This window comes from Porites lutea, chromosome 6 (genome assembly GCF_958299795.1).
Source record: "Porites lutea chromosome 6, jaPorLute2.1, whole genome shotgun sequence".
In the NCBI taxonomy this organism is placed as follows: domain Eukaryota; kingdom Metazoa; phylum Cnidaria; class Anthozoa; order Scleractinia; family Poritidae; genus Porites; species Porites lutea.
In genome coordinates, this window is record NC_133206.1 from 3,907,501 (window position 1) to 3,931,101 (window position 23,601).

At 39.1% G+C, this 23,601-nt stretch overlaps 1 protein-coding gene and 1 long non-coding RNA gene across 3 annotated transcripts in view; both read right to left on the reverse strand.

The window, feature by feature from the left end:
- LOC140941668 (uncharacterized) overlaps window positions 1–23,601 on the reverse strand; it is a 42,039-nt gene that overhangs the window by 11,278 nt on the left and 7,160 nt on the right. Inside the window, exon 1 of one of the 2 annotated variants that reach the window (XM_073390686.1) lies at window positions 371–538. The exons of the other annotated variant lie outside the window; for it this stretch is intronic. Within the exon in view, the coding sequence (XP_073246787.1) occupies window positions 371–423 (53 nt within the window). The 5' untranslated portion in view covers window positions 424–538. Of the gene's footprint in view, window positions 1–370; window positions 539–23,601 lie in introns of those variants that run through there. 2 annotated transcript variants of the gene reach the window in all.
- Window positions 13,045–17,905, reverse strand: LOC140940083 (uncharacterized). The gene is made up of 3 exons (XR_012166296.1): window positions 17,769–17,905; window positions 13,742–13,822; window positions 13,045–13,093 (listed from the first exon to the last, which is right to left on the reverse strand). It is a non-coding gene; the product is annotated as an uncharacterized lncRNA (long non-coding RNA).

Genomic DNA, 23,601 nt, shown 5'->3' on the forward strand with positions numbered 1-23,601 from the left:
CCCTAAGAAAATGAAACCAATCTTGAAAAATTTTATTCTTTGATACAGTCTACAGAAAAAAGACAAATTGTCTAATCAGGAACACCATAGAACTGAATCAATCAGACATGGAGCTGTATGCATTAATTTCCTCTAACAAAACATAAACAACTGATTGTAGTTGCTCTTCTCTAGATTAGCTGTTTTCTACCTTCCATTACTCGTAATAGAGTGTAAAAATTACAAAATCACGTGCTTGTAAGTTGTTTTCGTAAGAGACGACATGAAAACCGTCTATTCAACGTGCTATGATTGTAGGAGCCCATATGCTACCGCGGATTTGTCCCGCGAGCCGCCATTCAAACCCGATGGTGATTTAGTACGTACGTACCTTATGAGCGCCGTTTGTGAAGTCCTGGACGTGACAGACGCGTAACCTGTCATATTCTTATGATTGCAAGTTAGCGCATTGCTTTGTATTCATAAAAAGGTTGCTGAAGCAGATATATTTGCTACAAAAGATCTACAAAGTACTTTGCATACAAATCCAATGAAATCGGAAACCGTGCTTTCACATGATCAGTGTCACGTGACAAATTCACAGGATAGAGGCGGGGGAGGGTATGGGAGATTTGGTCTCAAACTGGAAATCTTAAACGTCGATCAAACGGCTTCCAAGTGGCTCTAGAAGCAAAGAGACAGTAAATAACAAAATAAAACCACAAGGTGAGTCATTTTTATTTCTATTTTTGGCAAAAAATGGAGTTTAGGACGTATTTTGTTTATGCATTCTCTTGTAAATTCAAAGCGAACTCCCACACTATCTGGGCTAAAAAAACTCAGTTTTTATTGTACAATCAAAAAGGACTATAGCCCTCGCCGTACCTGGTTTTAACAAGAAAAAAACCCCTCAAGAAAAGCATTAGTTAAAATTAGATTAAGTAGTCATCAACTTTGAATTGAAACAGGTAGATACGAAAAAATCCCACACAATGAAAGTATATGTTCCATTTGTAACAGTAACAAAATTAAAGATGAAAATCATTTCTTACTAGATCGTAAGGCCTGTTCTAAGATTAGAGACGTATTTTTCTCCAAAATAGAACTTAAAATACCTAACCTCAAATCACTTTCACACGATATTTTAATAGCTCATCTTATGAATTCTTCTAATTATTTATTATAAATACGTAACTGTCAATGTTTGAATGAATGAATGAGATCTGTAATGTATCGGTCAAATCGAAGCTTCAGCATGCCCCCCCCGGGCATACCCTGGGCATTTGACACCTTTGCCGTCCCGGGGAGGAGGGAATTTGATTATCAGAGTCTTCCAGGGGGTGGGTAATTTGATCCCCATGCTTTAGGGGTAGGGAATTTGAACTGCACCCTCGATTTCATGTAAAATCTTTGGTGTGGTGAGCTATGGGGGACGCGGTGTTAGTGGATTTTCGTGGGAAAGATTGTGCCTCTGTGGCCAATTGGTTACGCGGAAAGGACTTAAACAAGCTTTGTAGCATATCTGAAGTATTTAAATTTAAAATGTTTAATATTGGATTCAGGCTTTGAATGTATGAATGTATTTTACTGTTGTGTTTACAATGAAATACAATACCTATAGCAGCGATTCAAAACAACAATAAAAATAAAATAAAATAAAAAGCTCAGGTAAACTACTTACTGACCTACTGCAAGTATGTTGATTAATAAGGTGAGCGATGATGCATGTTAGTAAAATGGTTATGATGTAGTAATCTCAATAGGTGGGATCTTTTTTATAGAACGCTTTGTATGTTGCATGAGAAAGAAAAGCTGAGCATTCAGTGACCTTGTAGCAGCAATTTCCGCCGCTTTGCACGAAACTTTTGTTCGTAGTAAATACACTAACAGTGTTTCTCAGTTTTTGCTATATTTATAAAGATTTTGTTCGACAACTGAAGGCGTTTCCGCCGTCCTTCTGTCATTTTTGTGAAATGTCCCCGGGGTGGGGGCATTTGATCACCTGAATGGACCCCAGTGTGGGGCATTTGAACGGCATTTTGGCCCGGGTAGGGGTGAATTTGAACAATAATTTTCAAAAAAGTCAAATGCCCACGGGGTTGCCCGGGGGGGGGCATGTTGAAGCTTCGATTTGACTGATACATAATGTTTCAAAATGTTTTACAATAATTAGTCATGGTTATGCAAATAAAACTTTTGTTGTTTTTATTTGTACTCATGCCTTTTTTTGGACGGTCTTTGACTCTCGTTCCTCGTTCGTTCTTTGCTCCGAAACGGAAAAGCTTGCTACACACGTTACCTGAGTGTGGAATGGGATCAGAGGATCGGCTGTCTCCCCTTTTCGCTTTACTCTTCTCTTCCCCCAGAAACTGACCTGATTCTCACGTAAATTCACAATCACTTAGCATGAGGGTCATCGTCAGCATAATACAGTAGTCGAAATCACGGATCCCCTCAGTGATCGCCGCAGTGCAGGTGTGGATCCCTGACTGGGGTATTATAATGGAAATTGAGGACTGCCAAAGACAGTCACCAGGATAATTGAGGGCATGGGTCTACTCTCTTATCATCAAAGGTTACAGCGACTCAGATTAACGACTTTACTGGAACGTCAAATGCGTGGTGACTTATTAGAGACTTTCAAAATAATCAACGGTGTTGCGAACTATGGTCACAATATGTTTGGGACGAATACAGCTTATCGAACTCGTAATCTTAATGTCACTTCTCATCATCCATTAAGATCAGCGCATGACCTCTTTAACAAAAGACTTATCAAATATTGGAACCAGCTGCCACTATGCGTGGGAAATTCACCAAGTATCAACGCCTTTAATTAAGTTTCGCCTACTCAATGGATTCTGGAAATTATCGGAAGAAATCTTTAATAGAATAAGCGATAAAAGTGGACATGTCAACTTTTCACTAGCCACTCGCGATGTTGCCATGCGGCAAAATATCTTGTTTTAATAATTAATTTTGTCGTTCTCTGCTTTTATTATCTTTCTAATTTTAGAACTCTTATGATAATACATTTTTAATTTTTATCACATGTTCACAATTATTTCGTAAATAGATTTTTGTAAATAGAGATATCCTGAAGAGATGTAATAAAGTTATCTTATCTTATCCTATCGCCTACCTCGTCCCCAGTAACTCGCGATCACTGGGGGATGTTTGAATTAATTATTAAGGAAAGCAGGGACCAAGGGGTGGTCGCGCTCTACGCTCGTTCCCATCATACCTCTCTCGCGCTTCTCGCTTGTCTCGCGTGTTTGCGAGTTGGTAAAGCCTGTGGAGGAAGCAGCCCTATCGCCGTGCGCGACGCTAATGGCTCAGTCAATTCCAAGTGCGCCCATCGCCCTCCGGGTTTTTGTCGGGCATTTGTCATTTTGTTTGGGAAAAGCTGCAAATTCCCAAAGGCAGGGCCAGGCGTTCATACAAAAACCCACCTCTGGCTTTCCACGTTAATTTTAGTCCGCTTCGCAGCCGTTATTAGGGTCGTCACGCAACGCTCCTCCCCACGTGGGGAAGAGAGTTGCTAGCTTGCGTCACAGACACTCTAAACCTTCTGTATAGAGAGTCTATACAAATAGTTAAGATGAAACCTCGTTCCCAGGGTCCCCTCCTACTCGGACCCCGTCGGCCCCTTGGCCTCAAAGTTTCAACAGTTCCAGCCAATGTGATAATCCCGTACCCAGATCTCACTCTATCTTAGGCTGAACGCGGGAGATCTGGGTACGAGATTACCACAGTGACTAATCTGATCTAACGGAAATTGCAAAAATTATTGTAGTTCTAAGCTTATGAAATGTGAAAGGCTCAATTTTGGTGCTTTAAATACTTTTAACTGGGCTGCCTGTGGCACAGCCCAGTTATAAAATAGGCTCGCCGGCTCAATTTTTCCTTCTGGCACAAATCGCACCCTGGTATGTTCAGCGCGTGCGCAAGACATAAGAGTATGCGTAGAATAGGTCAGCGGACTTCAGCAGAGTACATTCTAAGGAGCTCGAAGCGACTCGAAGCTATGAGCAATCTATCAGATCAGGAGAGCCATTTGATGGGCTCCTGATCAGATCTATCTTCGGTAGAAGCATTAGAATGCCAAAACGCAGCCTGCGTAGCAGCCGGCGCTTGGAAGTAGTGGGCACAAGCAAGAGAGAATGAGCGAGCGAGAAGGAGACACGCGAGGGGAGAAGGAGCTCCCTCACCCCTCGCGTGTCTCCCTCGCGCGCGCCCGTTCTCTCTTTTGCCCACTACTTCCAAGCGCCTGTTACGCAGGCTAGCCAAAACTACGAATGTAAACGCTGTTGATGGTAAGCCCATAGTAAAAGATGGCAAGAGTACATTTTGGAAGTGGTATAGTTTATGAACTGTACGAGAGACCTATTTACAAGCGAACTCTTGCGAGTGAATCTTAAGTGAATATTAAGTGAGCTACCTCGTGCTACTGTGTTAAAAGCGATAAGAGAATCACCCGAATTCACTGTTAAAATTGAAACTGTTGGGTAGGAAAACATTACGAGCAACTGGATCAGTGAAATTCAACAGTGTTTCTGATCGACTCAACAGCCTTATAGAGGAATTTAGTACTTTTTTAATTCAATCGCCAGCTTAGTGGGTAACAATAGGCAGCCCAAGCGCACTATGTGTGGGTTCGGGCTTCAGAGGTCATTTGGTCGGAATATACCTAGAATTATTAGTGTATTATCTGATGCCAAATAGTCGATATTTCTCGCATTATTACATGTGATTCGGTCCCTTGTTATTCGAATTTTATCACATGTATTCGAATCTACAATGCTAAGAAAAAGAAATCATGATCACGCGAAATATTGATTCAAAAAGCTCCCTTTAGTACCTTTAGTTCATAGCCACTCTGTGTCCTACGGCCGGTTTAAACGCCGTTTAGTCGACTTTCTTTCCATCGAGTATTGAACATATATTTTCGCTGGCTCGCGCTACGCGCTCAAAAGCTCGGCTTGTGAGCAAGTCTACTACCAGGTATTTAAGAGAAATGCTAAGTCTGATTCTACAACAAAACTCGTTCTAATTCAATGGAAAAGATTACCTCCAAACTCATGGAACAGCCATGGGGACGAAAATGGCCTTAGCTTTTGCTAACACGTTTATGGCCAAAATAGAAAAAGAGATAGTCAGACAAAGCACCACAAAACCAATTTTTTGGAAAAGATTCATAGATGACGTCATATCTATGTGGAACACAAGCAGAGACAAAATAGAGGATTTCAATGTAAAGGCAAACAGTTTTCACCCAACGATCAAATTCACGGCTGAAATCTCAGAAACAGAAACCACATTCTTAGACACGAAAGTGTACAAAGGTAACAGATTCAATGAGGAATCTATTCTTGACGTGCGAACGCATTTCAAAGCTACTATTCGTGTCACCCACCAGGCGTCACGAAAGGCTTTTACAAAAGGAGAAGCGTTAAGGTTTCTGAGAACAAATTCCTCTCAATTTACTTTTGCGGAAAACATGAGTAATTTCAAAACACGCCTGCAGAATAGAGATTACCCAGCTAGAATTGTAGAAAAACACCTTTCAGAGATTAAATTCTCTGATAGAGAAATGTCGCTAGCGCAGAAAAACAAAACCGCACCTGAGAAAATACTGCCCTTTGTAACACAATGCTTGCCTAACCTAAAGGAAACACTCATGGGGAAATCGCACCTTATAGAAAATCAACCGCAAATGAGAGAAATCTTTAAGGAGCCCCCCATCATCTCATATCGTAAGGGAAAATCCCTAAATGATATCCTAGTTAAAGCTAAGCTATGAAGGCTTTATTAGAATTTATTCATCCGGCTTGGCGCACGCTACTGGTGTACACGAGCGTAACACCGTGCCTTATGCACGATTCGCGCTCAAGAAAAGGCACGGTTTTTGTGCCAAAGCACGGGAAAAAAACATGCAAAGGCACAGATTAGACACACTTTAGGCACAGTTAAGGCACGTTTTAAATATTGCTAAGGCACATTTTAGGCACAGTTTGGGCACAGTTTTGGCACGGTTTAGGCACGGTTTAGGCACAAATATTCAACGCTGGACACTTTTTTGAAAATCTTTGTAACCCGACTTGCAAAAAGGAACAAACTTGGTACGAATTACAAAAATAATTCAGATCAAACACGATACAGTTAGTAGTATAGGAAGTGTAAGTTTTGAGCCGCGCCGAAAGTCTGGAAAATTAAAGTATTCTTCGACAGTCCGTGTTTACTCCGAGGATAAAGAGGAAATTCACACGCGATATATGCGGTCTGAACCTTTTCAATTGCCATGCAATTTTATAGACTCGCTTTCTTTCGTTTCTAAAAGAAATCGTGAAAGAAAGTCGAAGCCATAATAACAAAAACAAAGCTAAAGAAGTAAGGCTCAAAAATAGCCAATAAAAGTCGTAGAAGGTACTTTTTGCGATCGCGGTAAAATTGGCCTAAATTTGCATAACAACATGAAAAGTACAAAGTGGTAATTTGAAACCTTCATGCCAACGCGTGTTGTTTTTTAAATACAAAATGCGGCTGCTTTTTAAAAATATTTCTCTAACTAAAAAAGTAAGATTTACACTTAGTAGTAAAATAATTCAAGCTGCTTGTTTGTTTTTGTTTTCTGGCTCTGTTAGCAAATTAAGCTTTGATCGTATAATAATCGATGAGACGTGCCATTTATTTTGCTTCAAAACTCATCGGCGTGCAATCAATTTTTTCGTTTTCATTTTATAAGTCATATCACAAGTAAATTCTTTTTTTGAATGCAAATCTGCCCTCCTGAAAAAAACAGATATTTCGTTCCAACTAAACGCTCCGTTAAGAAGGGGAGAAGAAACCTACTTGGAAATTTTTTAACATCGATGAAATTAGCATATCAACAATGTAATTGAGCTGAGCACTTCTTTAAATACGCTAAACTGTTTAAGATTCCACTTTCCTGTTTGTCGGGGCTTTCCCTGCTGTCTCTAACCGTATTCTGAGTCATGTTATTTCTTATTAGGGGATAAAAAGGTCGTCAGACCGTGTTTCTAGACTTCGTAAACCTCAAAACTGACATAATTGCCGTGCGCCCTTTTCGTTCGCTGTGGAGCTCGATAGGCTGGACACGATTTTCCGAGTGACTCAATATTTTGGCACAACTTGTGCACAGATTAGGCACAGTTTGGGCACAACTTAGGCACGGCTTAGGCACTTTTTTCAAAACTAAAATGCACACTTTATGCACATCTTAGGCACATTTTAGGCACAAAATCGTTATGCCAAAGCACACTCTAGAATCCGATTTTCGGTCCAACGCACGGTTTACGAATTTTCACGTTAAAAAAATGCTGTCTAACCTTACATATTTGATCTTAGCGTAAAAGTGGGTTTCCCAAAGTCTTAACAGTTAGTCTATAAGGAAGGTTTAACTTATGAGCATTCCAAAAATTATTATTTCTTCTCTTAACAACAACAGAAAGTCAATGAAAAGCAATCTTTTAAATTGACGTTCGCGCTGCACAGAGATCGTATGTAGACAGAACATCTTTCTGAAAACGCCCTAAACTTTGTTTTTTTGCCATTATGTTCAGTAATTTTTAATACAGTTAATACTCATAAGTCACTGACCTCTTCGGAGAAATTTTTCCGAAGTACCATTAACAGAAACAGAGAAATCCCACAATATGCGTGGTTAGTCTGTAAATGTTACGCGAGCTGTTAAAAAATGGTCCCATTTTGAGCCATACTTTTCATATTTCAATTTTATTTTGGTCTTACAGCCAGAAAAAAAATATTAAACGAAAAGCTGTTTATAAACTTTAACTTCTTGCCAAATATCGATGCGATCTGAGTTTTAATAAGTTCATAAGAGCCAAACGATGTGAGATTCTTAGCCGTGTACACCAGTAGTGTGCGCCAGGCCATCCGCGAACTGCAGGAGACTCGTGTAGGCTTGTCAACACTTTTATCACCATTCAAAGCAATCTCAAAAGACTGAAGTTCAAGCTAGATGCTTACCCGGGCAAGAACAGCACTCACTGTCTCGCTGACGGCTCGAGAAAAGGCCTCGGAGAGGGAGCGTGTAAGGTCTTGATCAGCCATCACCGGACTCGACTCGGAAGGCTAAGAATTCCCGCCATTTCCATGGAATAAATTACAGTTTTGGCGCGCTGGTGAGTCATAAATTGACCAGCGACGCGACAAAACCATTTTTTACAAATAATAAATTTACACTCGCGCGATCAAACTTCATTATTTAGACCTTTATCTCATGGATAAAATGCGCAGGGATCTCATTAAGATAAGATCGTGTGCTATTTTTAGTTGGTTTAACCGGTTTTACAGTTTTTTTAGTAACTTTAAGGTCTATAATTTCGATTGGTTGATTAGATAATAAGAAACCGCTGTATACAGGGTCTGCGAATTAGTGCACAATAGCTTTTGCGCACCAATAGCCCACGTTCGATATTTTACAATTCTAACATGACTCCGAGGCTTTAGGGTCAAAGTTGCAAATTTTCACGACTCCATTGTCTCGCAATTCCCAGAAGAGACTCGAGCGCAAAGAAAACCCAACCTTACCAAATATAGAAAAATGACCAAAAAGCCTCGGAGTCATGTTAGAATTTTAATATATCGAACGTGGGCTATTCGCAGGCTAGACGGACTGTACCAATGGTCCAGGCTATGCGTGCGTGGGCCGGCTGCATCGCAGGCTATGAGCGCTTTCCATTTGCCAATTTAAACCCTCATGATAAGTGGAGTGATCAAGACAAAATGGAGCGACATTGTTCTATTGAAACAACGTCTTCAATCGCATCGAAACGATCTATTTGCGTTTCGACCGAAATTTTGATTGCTGCTTAGCAAGGTAGGACTGAAACCGAAAATTTTTAGAATTAGAACGTTAAGTTTCGGTCGGACCGCACCAACCGTCCAAGAGGCCCACCTCTGGAGGTGGACCATTTTGACCGGAAAAATTCTACGCGGACCAAAGCTTCCCATTTATTTCTCGACCGAAATTTCCGAAAATTTTGTTATAATGGAAAGCACCCCATATTATTACTGATGCCTGAAAGACGTAGCCTTTCGGGTGGAGCCTTCCTGCATACTGTAGGCTATTATAAGGAATGCCCCTGCCGTTTCATCTAAGGTAGAAGAGAAAGGGTCACCAGCAACATCATTTATTACTGAGCCCGTGCTTGAAAGGAATGGGAGACGAGTGGATGTTCAGACGTGGAAGGTGATCGGAGAATGACGCAACAATAGACGGATATAATAAAAACGTCAATACCTCTAATCCTAAAAGTAAATTAAAGACCAAAGAGTTAAAAGAAAGAAATGTTATGACTTTTACGGGATATAACTCAAAATGAAGAGAAAGAGCGAATGAGTTAATCAGCCAGTTAATCACCCGTCACAATCCCCCTTAAATTTAATTACCAAGAGTAATTAACAGAAATCAAAGAGTGGAGCACGTAGATAATAACTGTTTGTTGCTTTGTTTGTATGTACCTCATGATCTGTATTTGCATAGTTTGTCTCGCCTCCAAATGAGACCATCTAGTTTCCGTTTGGAGACAAGGCAAGTACTAGTACCTGTCCCTTCCGAGTACTGGACCTCTAAGATGGCGTCCCTTTATTATATTCTAATTGTATCCAATTGTTCAGCACTTTTTGCCGTTTTAAAAAGCAACAATCGCAGTATTTCTAGTTTTGGGGAATTAACTTGCTGACCATAGCGAAATAGGGAAAAAATCATGAGGAGGTGAATTGACTCCCAGTAAGCCTTAGGGTGAATATTATCCACAATCACGGGATAACTCAAAATGAAGAACGGGTGAAGTAATTCGAGTTACATAACCCGGAGCGAGCAGCTTCTATGTAGTCGTGTCACGGCGTTTTTAATAACCAGTCTATTTTTAGAACAATTTTGACGCGAATTTTGAATACCTTATAAGTCCCACAAACCAGACCGCAAAACCTACAGACCTGAAAAAGGGCTCCTGCGCAAGCTATGAAACGAGGTGAATTGATTCCCAGTAAGCCATAAGGTGAATGTTATCCACATTCACGGGATAACTCAAAATGAAGAGCGGATGAAGTACGTCGAGTTAATCACCCATTACTTTCAGTGAATCTCTTTTCACAGACCGTTGTCACAAGAAAAGATTAGATTATGTAAGGGACAGGAGGGGCTAGGGTAATAATATGTAACCCTCACCTGCCAACAAAGGAAAGCTAGCTCTTACCCAATTACCCCTCCTAGTCACTAAAAAAATATGACCAACCCTCACTCCCCACTGACATTTACATGAATTCACCCCCATTATACCGTAATGCCCATTATACCGGATGCGCAAGGAACAGTACCTTAAAACTACCTTCGACAGTAGCCATCCATTTCAGAATAGGCCGATTGTGCGTAGTCTTCTGAATCGTCTTGTGAATATCTGGATTGCAGCTCCCAATTATTTGCGTCACGCAGGAGCCCATAACCCGGAGCGAGCAGCTTCTATGTAGTCGTGTCACGGCGTTTTAACTAACAAGTTTATTTTTAGAACAACTTTGGCGCGAATTTTGAATACCTTATAAGTCCCACAAACCAGACCGCAAAACCTACAGACCTGAAAAAGGGCTCCTGCGCAAGCTATGAAACGAGGTGAATTGATTCCCAGTAAGCCATAAGGTGAATGTTATCCACATTCACCAAGAGAGAGTGATCTAGCTCATTCTCTCTTGCATTCACGGGATAACTCAAAATGTAGAGCAGATGAAGTATGTTGAGTTAATCACCCATTAACCTGCGATCAGGAGTTCTTATTTTTCTTTTTCGCCTCCCAAACAGAAAGAGAAGTCCCTGGTTTATAGCCCCTTACATTCTCCACTCCATTCACTCCGCAAAAAGTGACAACCCAGAAGTGAACGAACCAAATGTAGTAAACAGAGAAGTAATATTGGAGCAAGTAGCTGATAAGGGTTTGTTTGTGATTTGTATAAGAAGTGTGAATTTATTTACTGAGTCGTTTGTTTATTATTTGTCGTCTTGTCAACTACTAGTGCCAGTCCCTCCCCAGTACCGAACTTTCAAGATGGCGTCGCTTTGTTATTTTTATCCCATGGTTTAGCACTTTTTGCCGTTCCAAGATGTTAGAGCACAGGTAGCCCAAGCTCACTATGAGAGCCCTGAACAACATTATCCTACTTAGCTAATTAATTATTCATGCAGCAAGAAAGTTATAAGACGTTGTATGGAGAAATATTGTTTGCTCACTAAATTAGCAAAATGTACATTGAATATCGCTTTGAAGCTTACCTTTAGCGTCTTCTTGTTTTTCTTTGTATTCTGACTGCATTTCAGACCTCCTAGGCACTGTTTAAGGCCTTTTTTGGAGCGACAGTTTTTCACCCAGATGACAGCATACAAAGGAAAACAAGAAGACGCTAAAGGTAAGCTTCAAAGCGATATTCAATGTACATTTTGCTAATTTAATGGGGAAAGAATATTTCTCCATACAACGTCTTATAATTTTCTTCCTGTATGAATAATTAATTAGCTAAGTAGGATAATGTTGTTCAGGGCTCTCATAGTGAGCTTGGGCTACCTGTGGTTAGAGTGACAGTATTTCGAACTTTTTGATATTTCCTCTACCTGCTGACCATAGCTGACAGCGAAATAGGGGAAAAAATCATGAAGAAGACTTAAAACACACAAGAAGAGATCGGCCTACTTTCAAGAAAAAGGTTGGTACCTATGACAAATGTGAGTTTTCTAATTTCTTGCTTTTCCAACGAGCCAAAATGATTATTAGTGTTTTGGTAACATGGATGATTGTAGACTGCAATTTGGTTGTCAGAGTTTTATTATCCTTTTAGTTGTGCGCTACAGATCAATGCAAAAACGACCGATTTTTGATTCGCTTGCAGACACTGAGTTTAGGTCAGGTACAATAAGAAAGTCTTAGTCTTGCCCGTAGCTACTTAACAATCTTTATGGTTTTCGAAGATAGTCCTGTGCTGTGTTGTATCGCATACAAAAAATGAACTTCGCTCGTTTAATTTTGAGGAGTTTGTGAGCTTCAGAAAATGGTCAAAATTTGCTTACAAAAATGGCGTCCGAGGGGGTCAAATAAAATGATGCTCGTATCTCTAATACAAGAGCAGTGAAGAACCTATGTTTATTATATTTGTTCATTAACCCATATATGATGTTAGTATGAGCTTATTCTGTTGACCCCCTTCCGTTGACATTTTTAACATTTTGCCGGTTTTCTCTGAAGTGCCCGAGTTCGAATTTGGACAGTACATTTTTCTCTTCACTTCTTTTCTTTTCTTTTCTTTTTTTTTTCATTTTTCTTTTCGTTTACTTTTCATTTTAGGTATAACAGTTTTGTTATGTTTCTATATATAGCTCACAATTTTTGATTGACAAATTTTCTTCTCGGCTTTACTTGCCGTTCCCCCAAGTCCTTCGCGAGATCTTGCGTTTTACGTATTTCTAGTTCATATGTGGTGAGACTGATGGTACCCATTTTTCTTGTTCATATCTGAAACGACTTGCCCCCTCCCCTCAAAAGTCAGGAGGAGGAGACACGCAATGCGTCCGCCATTTTGTCTTTTTTGGACGCAGTGACTTGCCACCGCAACATGTTTGGTTGTGCCACAGGCAGCCCAACAACAACAATAACCCCCCGCCCCCCCCCCCCCCAAAAAAAAGCGTAGACTCTTTAATTTACCCAGGATTACTTGTTACATTTTATTTTGCTTTAATTTTATGCAGCTTTTCATTCACAACTACAAAGAGTTCCCGAACACCCATTATTCATGACTACTATCTTGCTTAAAGACAATTCCTGCAGGCTGTTGGCCACTCAGCGTCTTGCCCAAGGCCGCCACCCGTATTACGCTAGCTGCATAGTCTTCATTTCTTCAGTTTTCTTTGGAGATGGAATCAAACTTCCTCAAATTTTGCTTGCTGTACCTATACATGGCATTACGCTTAAACTTCCTCAAATTTCGTTTGCTGTAGCGATACTTGGCAAACTTTGCCAAATTTTGTTTGCTGTAGCGATACATGGCATTACGCTTGCTCGTCTGACTCTTATCCTCAAGGTCACCAGCACTGAAAAATATGATGTGAGAAGATTGAAACCTTTTTAAGGAAGCTTATAGTCCGTTTGCAGTCAGGGGATAATAATAAGCACTGCAGTCAATTTCTTCGGCTTATGCGTGCAGTCCTGTCCGAAACCTGTGCTGAAATTTGTTCTTTACGTGTGAAGAAATTAAAAGGAACATCCATTCTGGTTTTTGCGACGGATCAAAGGATGTGCAGTAAAGTGTAAACACTAAACACTAAGAATATATGCGACGATGAGCATTCAAAACACCTCGATCAGTCAATGATTAAAGAATTAGATAACCTCTATTAAGCTTATATGTAAAATCAGCGAGAGATGTTCCGCAGTACGTAGAAAGAAAAAATTTCTTCGTATCTACTAAAAAGCATGTCAATCTTTAGCAAAACGCAATCTTTTAACTAACTGCTCACGCCGGGCAGAGTAAAATTACTGATTGATACATGAATTTTTGTGGTGAAAACCGATCGATTCATTAAACGTTTTGTTTTGTGCAATTTTTCGAATAATTCAACCAGTAGCTATCAGTAACAGTCGATCGCTGATAATCTACAAGTTACAGGGACTCAGTAATTCGTTTTGGAAAAGTTTAACACGCCTAAAGGAAAAATGCAGTCAATCTGTATCTCACATACCTTTTCACGGGCAAAATCTCGGAGACGATCAGAATCATCGCAAGAAAAACGAAAATATAACGTGACATAATTGAGCCTCGCCTGAAAAACATGAACACGTAGTTACATAACGTTAGTGAAAAGGGCAAAACACCCTTCACCACTCTCAAAAACTAGAATTTTTTAGATCTTTTAAAAGCGATCATACCACTTCTAATTACCTAGACTTAACGAGAGGAACAGCTGAGAAAAAAGAAATTAGTAAAACTACACATAAGCAACCACAAACTAATGATACAACTTTGTAGATACAATCAAATTACCAGAGATAATAGGAATTGCCCTTTTTGTGGATCCAATCAAATAGAAGACGGATTTCACTTTCTTTTTAATTGTTCAAAACACTCTTTCATTAGGAATAATTTTTACAATAAAGTTAAGATTCCGATTCCAAATATTACCCAGTTCCCTGTGAACTTTTTGACCAATGAAATGATGATCGAACACCTCATGAATTACTATATTAATTTACAATTCATGAAATAAATTTAAGTTTGCTTTGACTTTCGCGACGAATTATGAACAACGTAGTTTAATTGGCCAGTGGTTAAATTTGAGTTCTTATATTATTCTTAAAACATAGTTATAAATAGCTTTAATTTGCAATACTGTATGTACTTGTATGTTTCTGCAAATAAAGCTTGTTTTATTTTATTTTTATTTTATTTTTATTATTTTGCCACACAGAATAAATTACAATAAGTCAGAATAGAAAAGATAATAAACAGTTAATTAATATTAAATTTAAAATGAGCATACAACTTGAAAGGAGTGACTGTGGCGGGGAAATCTCCGAGAAGCAAAGCTTATGAGGAATAGAGATTTCCCCCCTAAGTTTTAGCTGTTGGCTCTGAGAAGTTCGGATCTAACTGATAACATTTATTAAGATAGCTATTGTTATTGGAAATTTGTGCTACAGTCAACAATTTAATAGTAATAATAATGATAAGTTTTTTATATAGCGCCATTTCTACTAACCAATGACGCTTAACAAGGTTACTACTTGTGAGAAAAATCTAAAAAATACTAAAATAAATAGAACTACATCATAAAAACATAAAGAACAATCTAAAAGGAACGGCTAAATAAATAGGTCTTAACTCTATTCTTAAAAAAACTAGAGCATGCTGTAGTTTTTATTTGGTCTGGTCAAGAGACTATAAAGGGGACAGAGAGGGCATCCCCCATATACACCCTATTCCATAGGTAATTCGTCTCGGGTTATTTTTAACACCACAGATCTCAAGGGGGATTAGACAACAGCCAATCACATAGCGCGAATGTGTTCCGCGTGGATGACCCACGCTGAGAGCCACGCGTCCTTCACGAAATGACGCAGAACAAAATGGGGGAAGACGCGGAGAGCGATTTTGCTATTCCTTTTGTCGACGAAAACGACTACAGCGAGATTTCTGCGAAAGCTGTGTCAGCGAAACCGAAATTAAAAAAGAATCGCCCTTCCTCTCTTGTATAGAGCTAACAGTAGAGCAGGGAAATCCGTAACACACTGAATATTTTCTCAGGATCATTTATAATTTACAGTTTGCATTGAAGACAGCAATTTCTGGTTTGATGTTTATTTTTTTCAGTCTTTATAGCGATTATTCCTACCCACTTACTTTGTCAATTGTAGGCCAACCCTCCTAAAGCTGAATTTCAAGGGACCATATTCAAGCTCAGAAAGAGAAATAAAATTTCGTCGTTCCTTATTTACGTCCTCCATAAAACGCGAAATTAGGCATTTTCACGTCGTAGTTGTGCAAAAACGGGAAAGAAATGAACCAAAAAGTGTGTTGCACGTGCGAAGTTGTTGTTTTGCTAATTAAACCTATTGTTTTTTTGACGTTCTAGTTGTCGTCTGCGTCGTTGGATCTTAAACTCCCTAAATTGTACAAACGACCGGTTTCAATAGACCGGCGAAATTTCTCATTTTATTAAAGCACTGAGGTTACGACAACTTCGAGTTAAACTGATTTTACGGATTGTCAAAGAGTCCAGCGATTCCTTTTTCCCAGGTGAGCGCCGACTCATTTCGCTTCAATATTCAGGAATGCTCTCGATCTTTTTACGCTTTCATTGCCTCTCGCCCGACATGTTTTGCACGGCGTTTGGTCATGCGAAACCTCCACGAAACATCCACGCCTCGCGCGAGGTAACTTTATCCCGATTCTAAAAATAACTCGAGACGAATTACCTATTGAATAGGGTGTATATGGGGGATGCCCTCTCTGTCCCCTTTATAGTCTCTTGGTCTGGTATAAATTGTTCCAGAGTGAGGCGGCAATGACTGACAAAGGGCGCTTTCCATAGGACTCAAGATTATACGTAGGGGCTACTAGCAATCCCTTGTTGGTGGAGGGGAGTGTTCTGCTAGGTGTATATTTAATTAAAGAGTCTGTTAAATTTTTAGGTCCAATTTCGTGATATGCTTTAAAAGTCAAAATTAATATTTTGAACTGAACTTCGGCTTGACTTGACGGTCAACCAATGTAGTTCTTTCAAGATAGGGGAAATATTGTTGTATTTCTTTGAGTATGTGAGGAGACGGGCCGCAGTATTTTGAACATGTTGGAAATTTGGCAACAAATGCTGAGGAAGACCAGATAAAAGTGAGTAACAGTAATCAATTCGAGAAGTTCCAAAGGCATATATAAGGATTTCACAGTGCTTGTGCGATAGGAACCTTCTAATGGTGGTCAGATTACGTAGATGGTTGAAAGCTGTTTTACAAAGAAATTTCCCATGCTTGTTCATTGACAGGATGTTATCAAACCAAACGCCGCTGTTTTTTGCCGAGTCAGCGGCTACAATTAATTCAGTGCCTGCATCATGAATTAAGCTTAACTGCGGAAGAGGACGATGACGAGCGTTCAGTAGAAAGAGCTCAGTTTTTTAATTATTTATAAATTAGTTTAAGTATATTGGCTATCCTCCAACTATTGATATCAAGAATGCACGTTTTCACCTTAGATTTGGGGTATTCAGGTTCACCAGGACATGAGTGAAAGGACATATATATGTCTGGCTCTCATCGGCATTAAAATGATACGACATATGATGACGTTTGAGGACATCATTCAGTGGTGCGGTGTATATAGTTAATATAGGAGAGGACCAAGTACGGATCCTTGGGAAACCCCGTAATGAGGAACATACGAACAGGTCGAGGACTCACTGTCAACACGTACAACCTGACTTCTATTCTCGAGATATGACGGAAGCAGTGCAGTTTCAGTGCTATGGCCTGGTTTGTACGCTGACTGTAGGAGCTCATGAGGGTTGTATTTATAAGATTGCAATTCAGTCGATCAGCAGCAACCTTCTCAATAGCCTTAGAGATGAATCTCAGGTTAGAGATAGGTCTATAGCTCGATAGCAGCTCATTATCAAGCATAGGTTTCATGATTCTTGGTTCGACAGCTAACTGTTTAAGGATTTCAGGAATGCAGGCCTCATTAAATGACAAATTCACTATCCTAGTAATGGTAGGGAGAAGGGTGTTAATAAAGCCTTTCATGATATTAACCTGGTATGGGATCTAATATGAAAGATTTAGCATAGATATTACTTAGAAGAGTTGATAGCTAGCTCATTTTTTGCTGGGCAGACAATTTTCTCATCGTTAGGGTTTAAGCCTGGGGAGTTAAGGCTGTTTCTGACAGTTTCTACCTGGTACACAAAGAAGTCCGCAAATTTATTTGCGAGGTCAACAGCAGTGTCCTTCTAATGTAATTTTTTAGGTGCCAGGCGGTTTAACATTTTGTCGAGAGTAGTAAACAGGATTGCTTGATTTGACTTGTTTTCTTCTACGACCGAGGAGTAGAAGATCATCTCGGACTCATAAATAAGGTTATTGATCAGATAGCATTAGTTTACGTAAAGTTGTCCGCTTATAGTGGATCTGATCTTGCGCCATTGGGGTTCAGGTCTTTTCCTTTTCTTTTTTTGAGCCTTAATCTTTTCTGTGTCTTCACTAAAGCTCACCTACCTCTTCCCAGATACAGTTTAGGTAAATCTTTATAGACGTCGCAAACAGCAAGTTTCTGCAAGTGAAACCTCTGGTTTATAGCCACTTTTCCTGCACATTTATATACCCGCGTATGTGTATGAGCAAGGGAGCTCCGCCTCTCGTTACTGACAATGAGTGATTGACAAATTTGTTAATAGACTACGCCCCTTTCTGCTCAGTCGCACGTCGCTGTACCCAGTTGCTATGATAAGACGTCAATAATTCAGCTATCATCAAAACAATTACTATTATTATTGTTTTAATTATTCACGCTTTTGTCGATTGTGCTAACAGAATTTTTGACATAATTTAGCAAACAGAGCATATTTTTAAGCGTTTATCTGAATTTAGCATTCCAAGCAAAATTTGGCATTTTTTGTTTTAAACCCGTTGCCAGGATTTTGGGGGGAAAACTTTAAAAAAAAAAAACATAACATAAGAACATAAAGAAAAAAACACTACTGTAAATGACAAGGAAATTCAGGCGAGGAATGAAGCAAGAATCATACCACAAAACAAAAAGAGGTCAGCTACATGGAGTACACGACTTAGGAAGACTGCAACTTAAGAATGGTAGACATATTAAATTTTGCAAGCAGAATACTGCAATGCTGATCGTACCACGTGAAAATTAATTTTGCAAGACATCAACACGACACCGACAGAACTAAAAACGGAGCGGGATTGTAGCCATAGACAGCTGTTTCTCCCTTTTGGGGGGCTCGTCAGTATGGCGTAACAACCAGAGTAAAATCTGATGAAAAATATCCGCGCACTCTGATTTAAGCCCTGACCTAGAACCCTCAACAACACCCACATGTAGTAGCTCAACGTGTCTTTTGCGGGAGGGGGGGCAAGAGTCCAAGTGTCAAGTTGATGTCTCGCAGAGAAAATAAAGGATTGCCAAAACATGGACAGAACCATGCAAGAATTACAGCATATCGGATCTACATAACCATGCAAGAATTACAGCATATCGGATCTTTGATTTTGGGGCCGTACATCTTTTATAGATCCGATATATACTGTCAGTAATTCTTGCATGGTTCTGTTCTTATGTATTTTGGGGCCGTAGATCTTTTATAGATCCGATATGCAACCAAATTTGAACTTAGCGTTAGTATAACACATTCTATGAGGTATTTGGTATTAAAATTATCTTAACTTTGTTCAGCGTTATTTTGAAAAGTAAAGGAATAAATTATTTCCCAGTCTAATTGAAAGGTCTCAGTAATGTTGGACATTTCGTTTTAGTAAAATCCAGCTAGTGGTCTATTATCAATGCTGCGTTCTGATTGGTTGAGCTACTACTAGGCTATATGTTATAGCCTACTAGTTACAAAGAGCGCCCGATTTGGGGCAACAAAAAGGGATCAAAGTCTAGCTTTAACTAGATTAAATTTGTTTTGTCTCGATATTTTGGACCAACTAGTTGGATTTTACTAAAACAATTATTCCTCTCGTCCTCATGGCCTCATAGTCAATAGCCCATTCGGCCTTCGGCCTCATGGGCTATTGACTCAGAGCCCATTCGGGCTCGACGAATAATTATTGTTAAATATGTTTTCTTCATAGCCGTTGGTTCGGAAGAGATTTCAGAGGAAAACGGTTCATACAATAATTTAGGTTGGATCTTATCTTTATCAATCTTTTTCTCTTTACGATGCAATGAAAAACTGCTCAAATCTAATGCTGTTCGTTTAACGTGTGTAGAAGAGTTCTTTGTGAATAAGTCAATATAACTTACGAATAAGTCAATAGCCCATGAGGCCGAAGGCCGAATGGGCTTTTGACTCTGAGGCCATGAGGGCGAGAGGAATAACTGTTTTAGTGACTGTGAAAGAAATGTGCCCTTTAACTGAAAGAGCCCTTTTTCTTCATTACCTACTGCTAATTACTCATAAAACGCAACATTTTTTTGTTACAAAAGTAACAGCTGCTGTAATTGTTAATTAGTCAATGTTATGACTTGGCTTGCTTCTATGTCCTCATGGTCATCACTCGCGACTCCCCAAGAATTTCTGCAGCTCAGGCTCAGTGCCTATAACCTATTATTATTATTATTATTATTATTATTATTATTATTATTATTATTATTATTATTATTATTATTATTATTATTATTTTCTTATCTGAACTGAACACATTACTACAACAACTTCTGCGATAAAATTTTGCGATTTGAACAAAACGTGATTTTTCTACGAATTTTTCTATATTTCTTTCGCTCGCCAGTTCCACTGATCTAGAAATCTGACAGGCTCACCTGTGACGTCATGTGATGTAAATAGCGCTTTCCACTACAGTGGAACCCCGCCTTACAGCCACCTCGGTAATACAGTCACCTCGTTGTCACGGCCACTTTTTTTGGACCGGCAAAACGGCCATACATTTCCTTATAAAAAAAAAACGTTAATGCTGTCACGCGTTAATACGGCCAATGGCCACATTTTAAAATCCCAAACAGTAGAATCTCTGATAATTTCACCTCGTTAATAGGGCCACTTGTTCGAAATTTAGAAAATTAAAATGCCTGTGACTTGTCAATTTTATTGAAGTAGTACTCTGAGTCTGTTCTTGTACTGTTTTTAGACTACAGTAAACATAAGTGCACTTTAAAGTTACACGCGTGAACTGAAAGCTTCATTATTGCCAACGAGATAACCGAGATAAGAAGCGAGGTTGTTGATCTAACAAAGATCCACAAGGGTTTTTTAAAAAACCATAATTTCCTGTCGTTTACAACATCTTGAATTCCATAAAGCAACGCACGCATGCGGATTCTGTTTTTGTCTAGGAGTCCACACCCGGCGGCCTGGAAAAACGTCCTACAGGGACGAGGTAAATGTTTTCACAGGAGCTGATTTGGAGCGGAGAAATCTGTTATACAAATATCGTGGTTTCTGGACTTATGTTGAAGATGAGAAGTGAAGGTACGCTTCAAGAAGATATGACGTATTTCATTGCGTTTTCATTCAGTTATACGGCAACAATTTTTCAAACTTGAATACGCGCAACTTGTCTCACTAAGCTGTCAAAGCAGACCACGAGGCAGCCTAGCATTTCCTTTACCATCGAGGACTATCGACAAATCATACCCATAGTCGCGACGAAAGATTCCGAAAAATGGTTATATTTGTGTGCTTATTGGCTGCGAAGTATATTCTATTGTTACTCTTACTCACTTTCGAAAAACTAACTCGATGGCAAAAGTGACTACTCGTGCTAGCGCAGTAGTTACAAAAATAATAACATCTCTTGCCGTTAAAGGAACTTTAGCTACACCACAACTTCTTTAACTAATAAAGCAGTTATATATTTGGTTATTTCAGGTAGCGTCTGTTTAGTGTTTAGTGTGATACTTAGTGTATAACGTAGTAGATGTGTTGTTGTTTTTTTCAGTGTGTTGTTAATTCCAAGTAGCGTTTGTCAAGTGTTAAGTCATGTTTTGCGTTGATGAAATGATATTTCGCGTTGTGTAACGACTGTCGTAGAATTAAGGATTTGTTTCTTTATGTTATTATAAGTCATGGTTTTTTTTTCTCAACTCATCTTTTTTAAATGTTCCGCAAAAAAAGGCGTTAATAGTAACAAAACCTAACAACATGTTAAAAACAAAAAAATGCCAGATTTTTCAAGCAGAGCTAAGTTTAGACAAAAGGTAAAAAATATGCTATGTTTGCTAAATTATAACAAAAATTTTGTCAGTACAATAGACAAAGCTTGAATTATGAAAGCAATAATAATAGTTATTGTTTTGATGATAGTAATTTGGGGCCATTGACTCTTTTATTATCATAGCAACTCGATACAGCTACGTGCGTTGAGGGACTGAGCAGAAAGGGGGCGTAGTCTATTAACGAATGTGTCAATCACTCAGGGCCACCAACGAGAGGCGGAGCTCCATTCTTACACATTGAGGGGAAAATGGCTATAAACCAGAGGGTTCACTTGCAGAAACTTGCTGTGGGACGTCTGTAAAGATTTACCTAAACTATACGTGGGAAGAGGTAGGTGTGATTCAGTGAAGTTGTTGAAGACCGCCGCTACTCACTGAGGGGAATAAAACTGCTCACTGCAAGAAAGAAATTCAACCTAACCCTATTATACGAACATTTTCTGAAAAGAATAATAATAATTAGTAAAATCCAACTAGTGGTCTATTCTGATTGGTGGAGCTACTACTAGGCCATATGTTATAGCCCACTAGCAGCGAAAAGCGCGGGCTTTTAGGCGGCAAAAAAGGATTAAATTCTAGCTTTAACTAACTAAAAGTTTTTTATTCTCGATATTTCTGACCAACTAGTTGGATTTTACTAAAACAATTATTCCTCTCGCCCTCATGGCCCTCAGTCAATAGCCCATTCGGGCTCGAGGAATAATTGTTAAACATGAAATTTTACATTGACGGTCCTCCTAGTTTGCAAATAAATGAGAAGTGAAAAAATTAACAAAATTTTTCTTAAAGAAAAGGTTTCTAAAAATGTTTTATTAATCGAACAAAAACACCGTTGACCTGTCAAAACCTATTCTTAAACGAAAAAAAAGTTTTCTTACCAAAAAAGCACCAAACCGCGGTACATGTTACCATTTCAAGAAGCAATGGGCGAAACGAGTCACAAGCAACAAAATTTAATTTTTACCAATTTCATTTCCGTAAAATTATCAATATCCCTTACGTCGCGTTGAAGTGAGATCTAAAGTTCGATTACGAGCGAGAGACTTTCCCATTTTTTATTGCCAATCGGCGGTTTCTACTTTTTTGGCTATAAAACCTTCGGTTTGGTATTATTGCTACGAAAGATTGCGGAATTTTCTTATTCTTTGATTTGTGTTTTACGTTCTCGTTCTTGTTTTTGTGAGCTTGCGAAGCACGAAAACAATTGGTGCTCCGACTGCGCCACATTGCAAGAGTTGGTGGAAGAAAATCTTTGGACGTGGGCCTGTCATTCATGCAAGAGTGCCGACGGAAAGGGCTTTGGAGTGGGAAAAATGGCCGTATGGTCCTATTGTGGATGGTTGGCAATTGTGGCGATGTTTTTCTTTTAGGGCACCTAACGACGGTTTCGTCCTAAATACATTGAAAACACTTTTAGGCTACCCAGAGTACTTTTATAACTCTAGAAAAGCATTCTAAGCGGCGCTGTAAAATTTACCTCTGTTCGGTCATCCTAGGGGAACTTGAGTCTTTTCGGGCTTGAGTAATATTTTCCCGAAAATTTTAGATGAAATTTAACGTATTACGAGAGTGAGACATTTTCTAATTCCTCTCTCCATCACATTTTTGAATCCGAAAAATTTAGGTTTCCTTTTTTCTATGAAAAATAGCCTAACCTGGGAAGTAAAATGCAAAAATTAAACTTCAGAAAATCGTAGGAAATTTTATTTGTAAGATAAGCTTCGAAAATTGTACATGATGGAGTGGTAATCTACAAAAATTTAGCCGTCCTCAAATAGAAAACTCTGGGCAGTATTTGCTTCTCCGAATAGATATTTTAAAGAAAACATTTGAAAAAATCTTTGAAAAGCTTTTCGTAAAACTCTTCGAAACCTTTTCCAAAAACACCTTCAAAACGCACTTCGAAAAACTTTTCGTCAGCCTTTTCGTAAACCCTTTTTTAAACGTCTTCGAAAAACTTTTCATAAAAAAATTCTGCACCCTCTTCGTAAAAATCTTCAGATCTCTCTTCGAAAACATCGTTGAAAACCCCTTTGAAAAAAGCGTCTAAAACCTTTTTGAAACAGGCTTCGATCCGCAACATCTCTGAACATCATTCGAGAAGCGTTCGGCGGCCATGAAATGTACATTGTT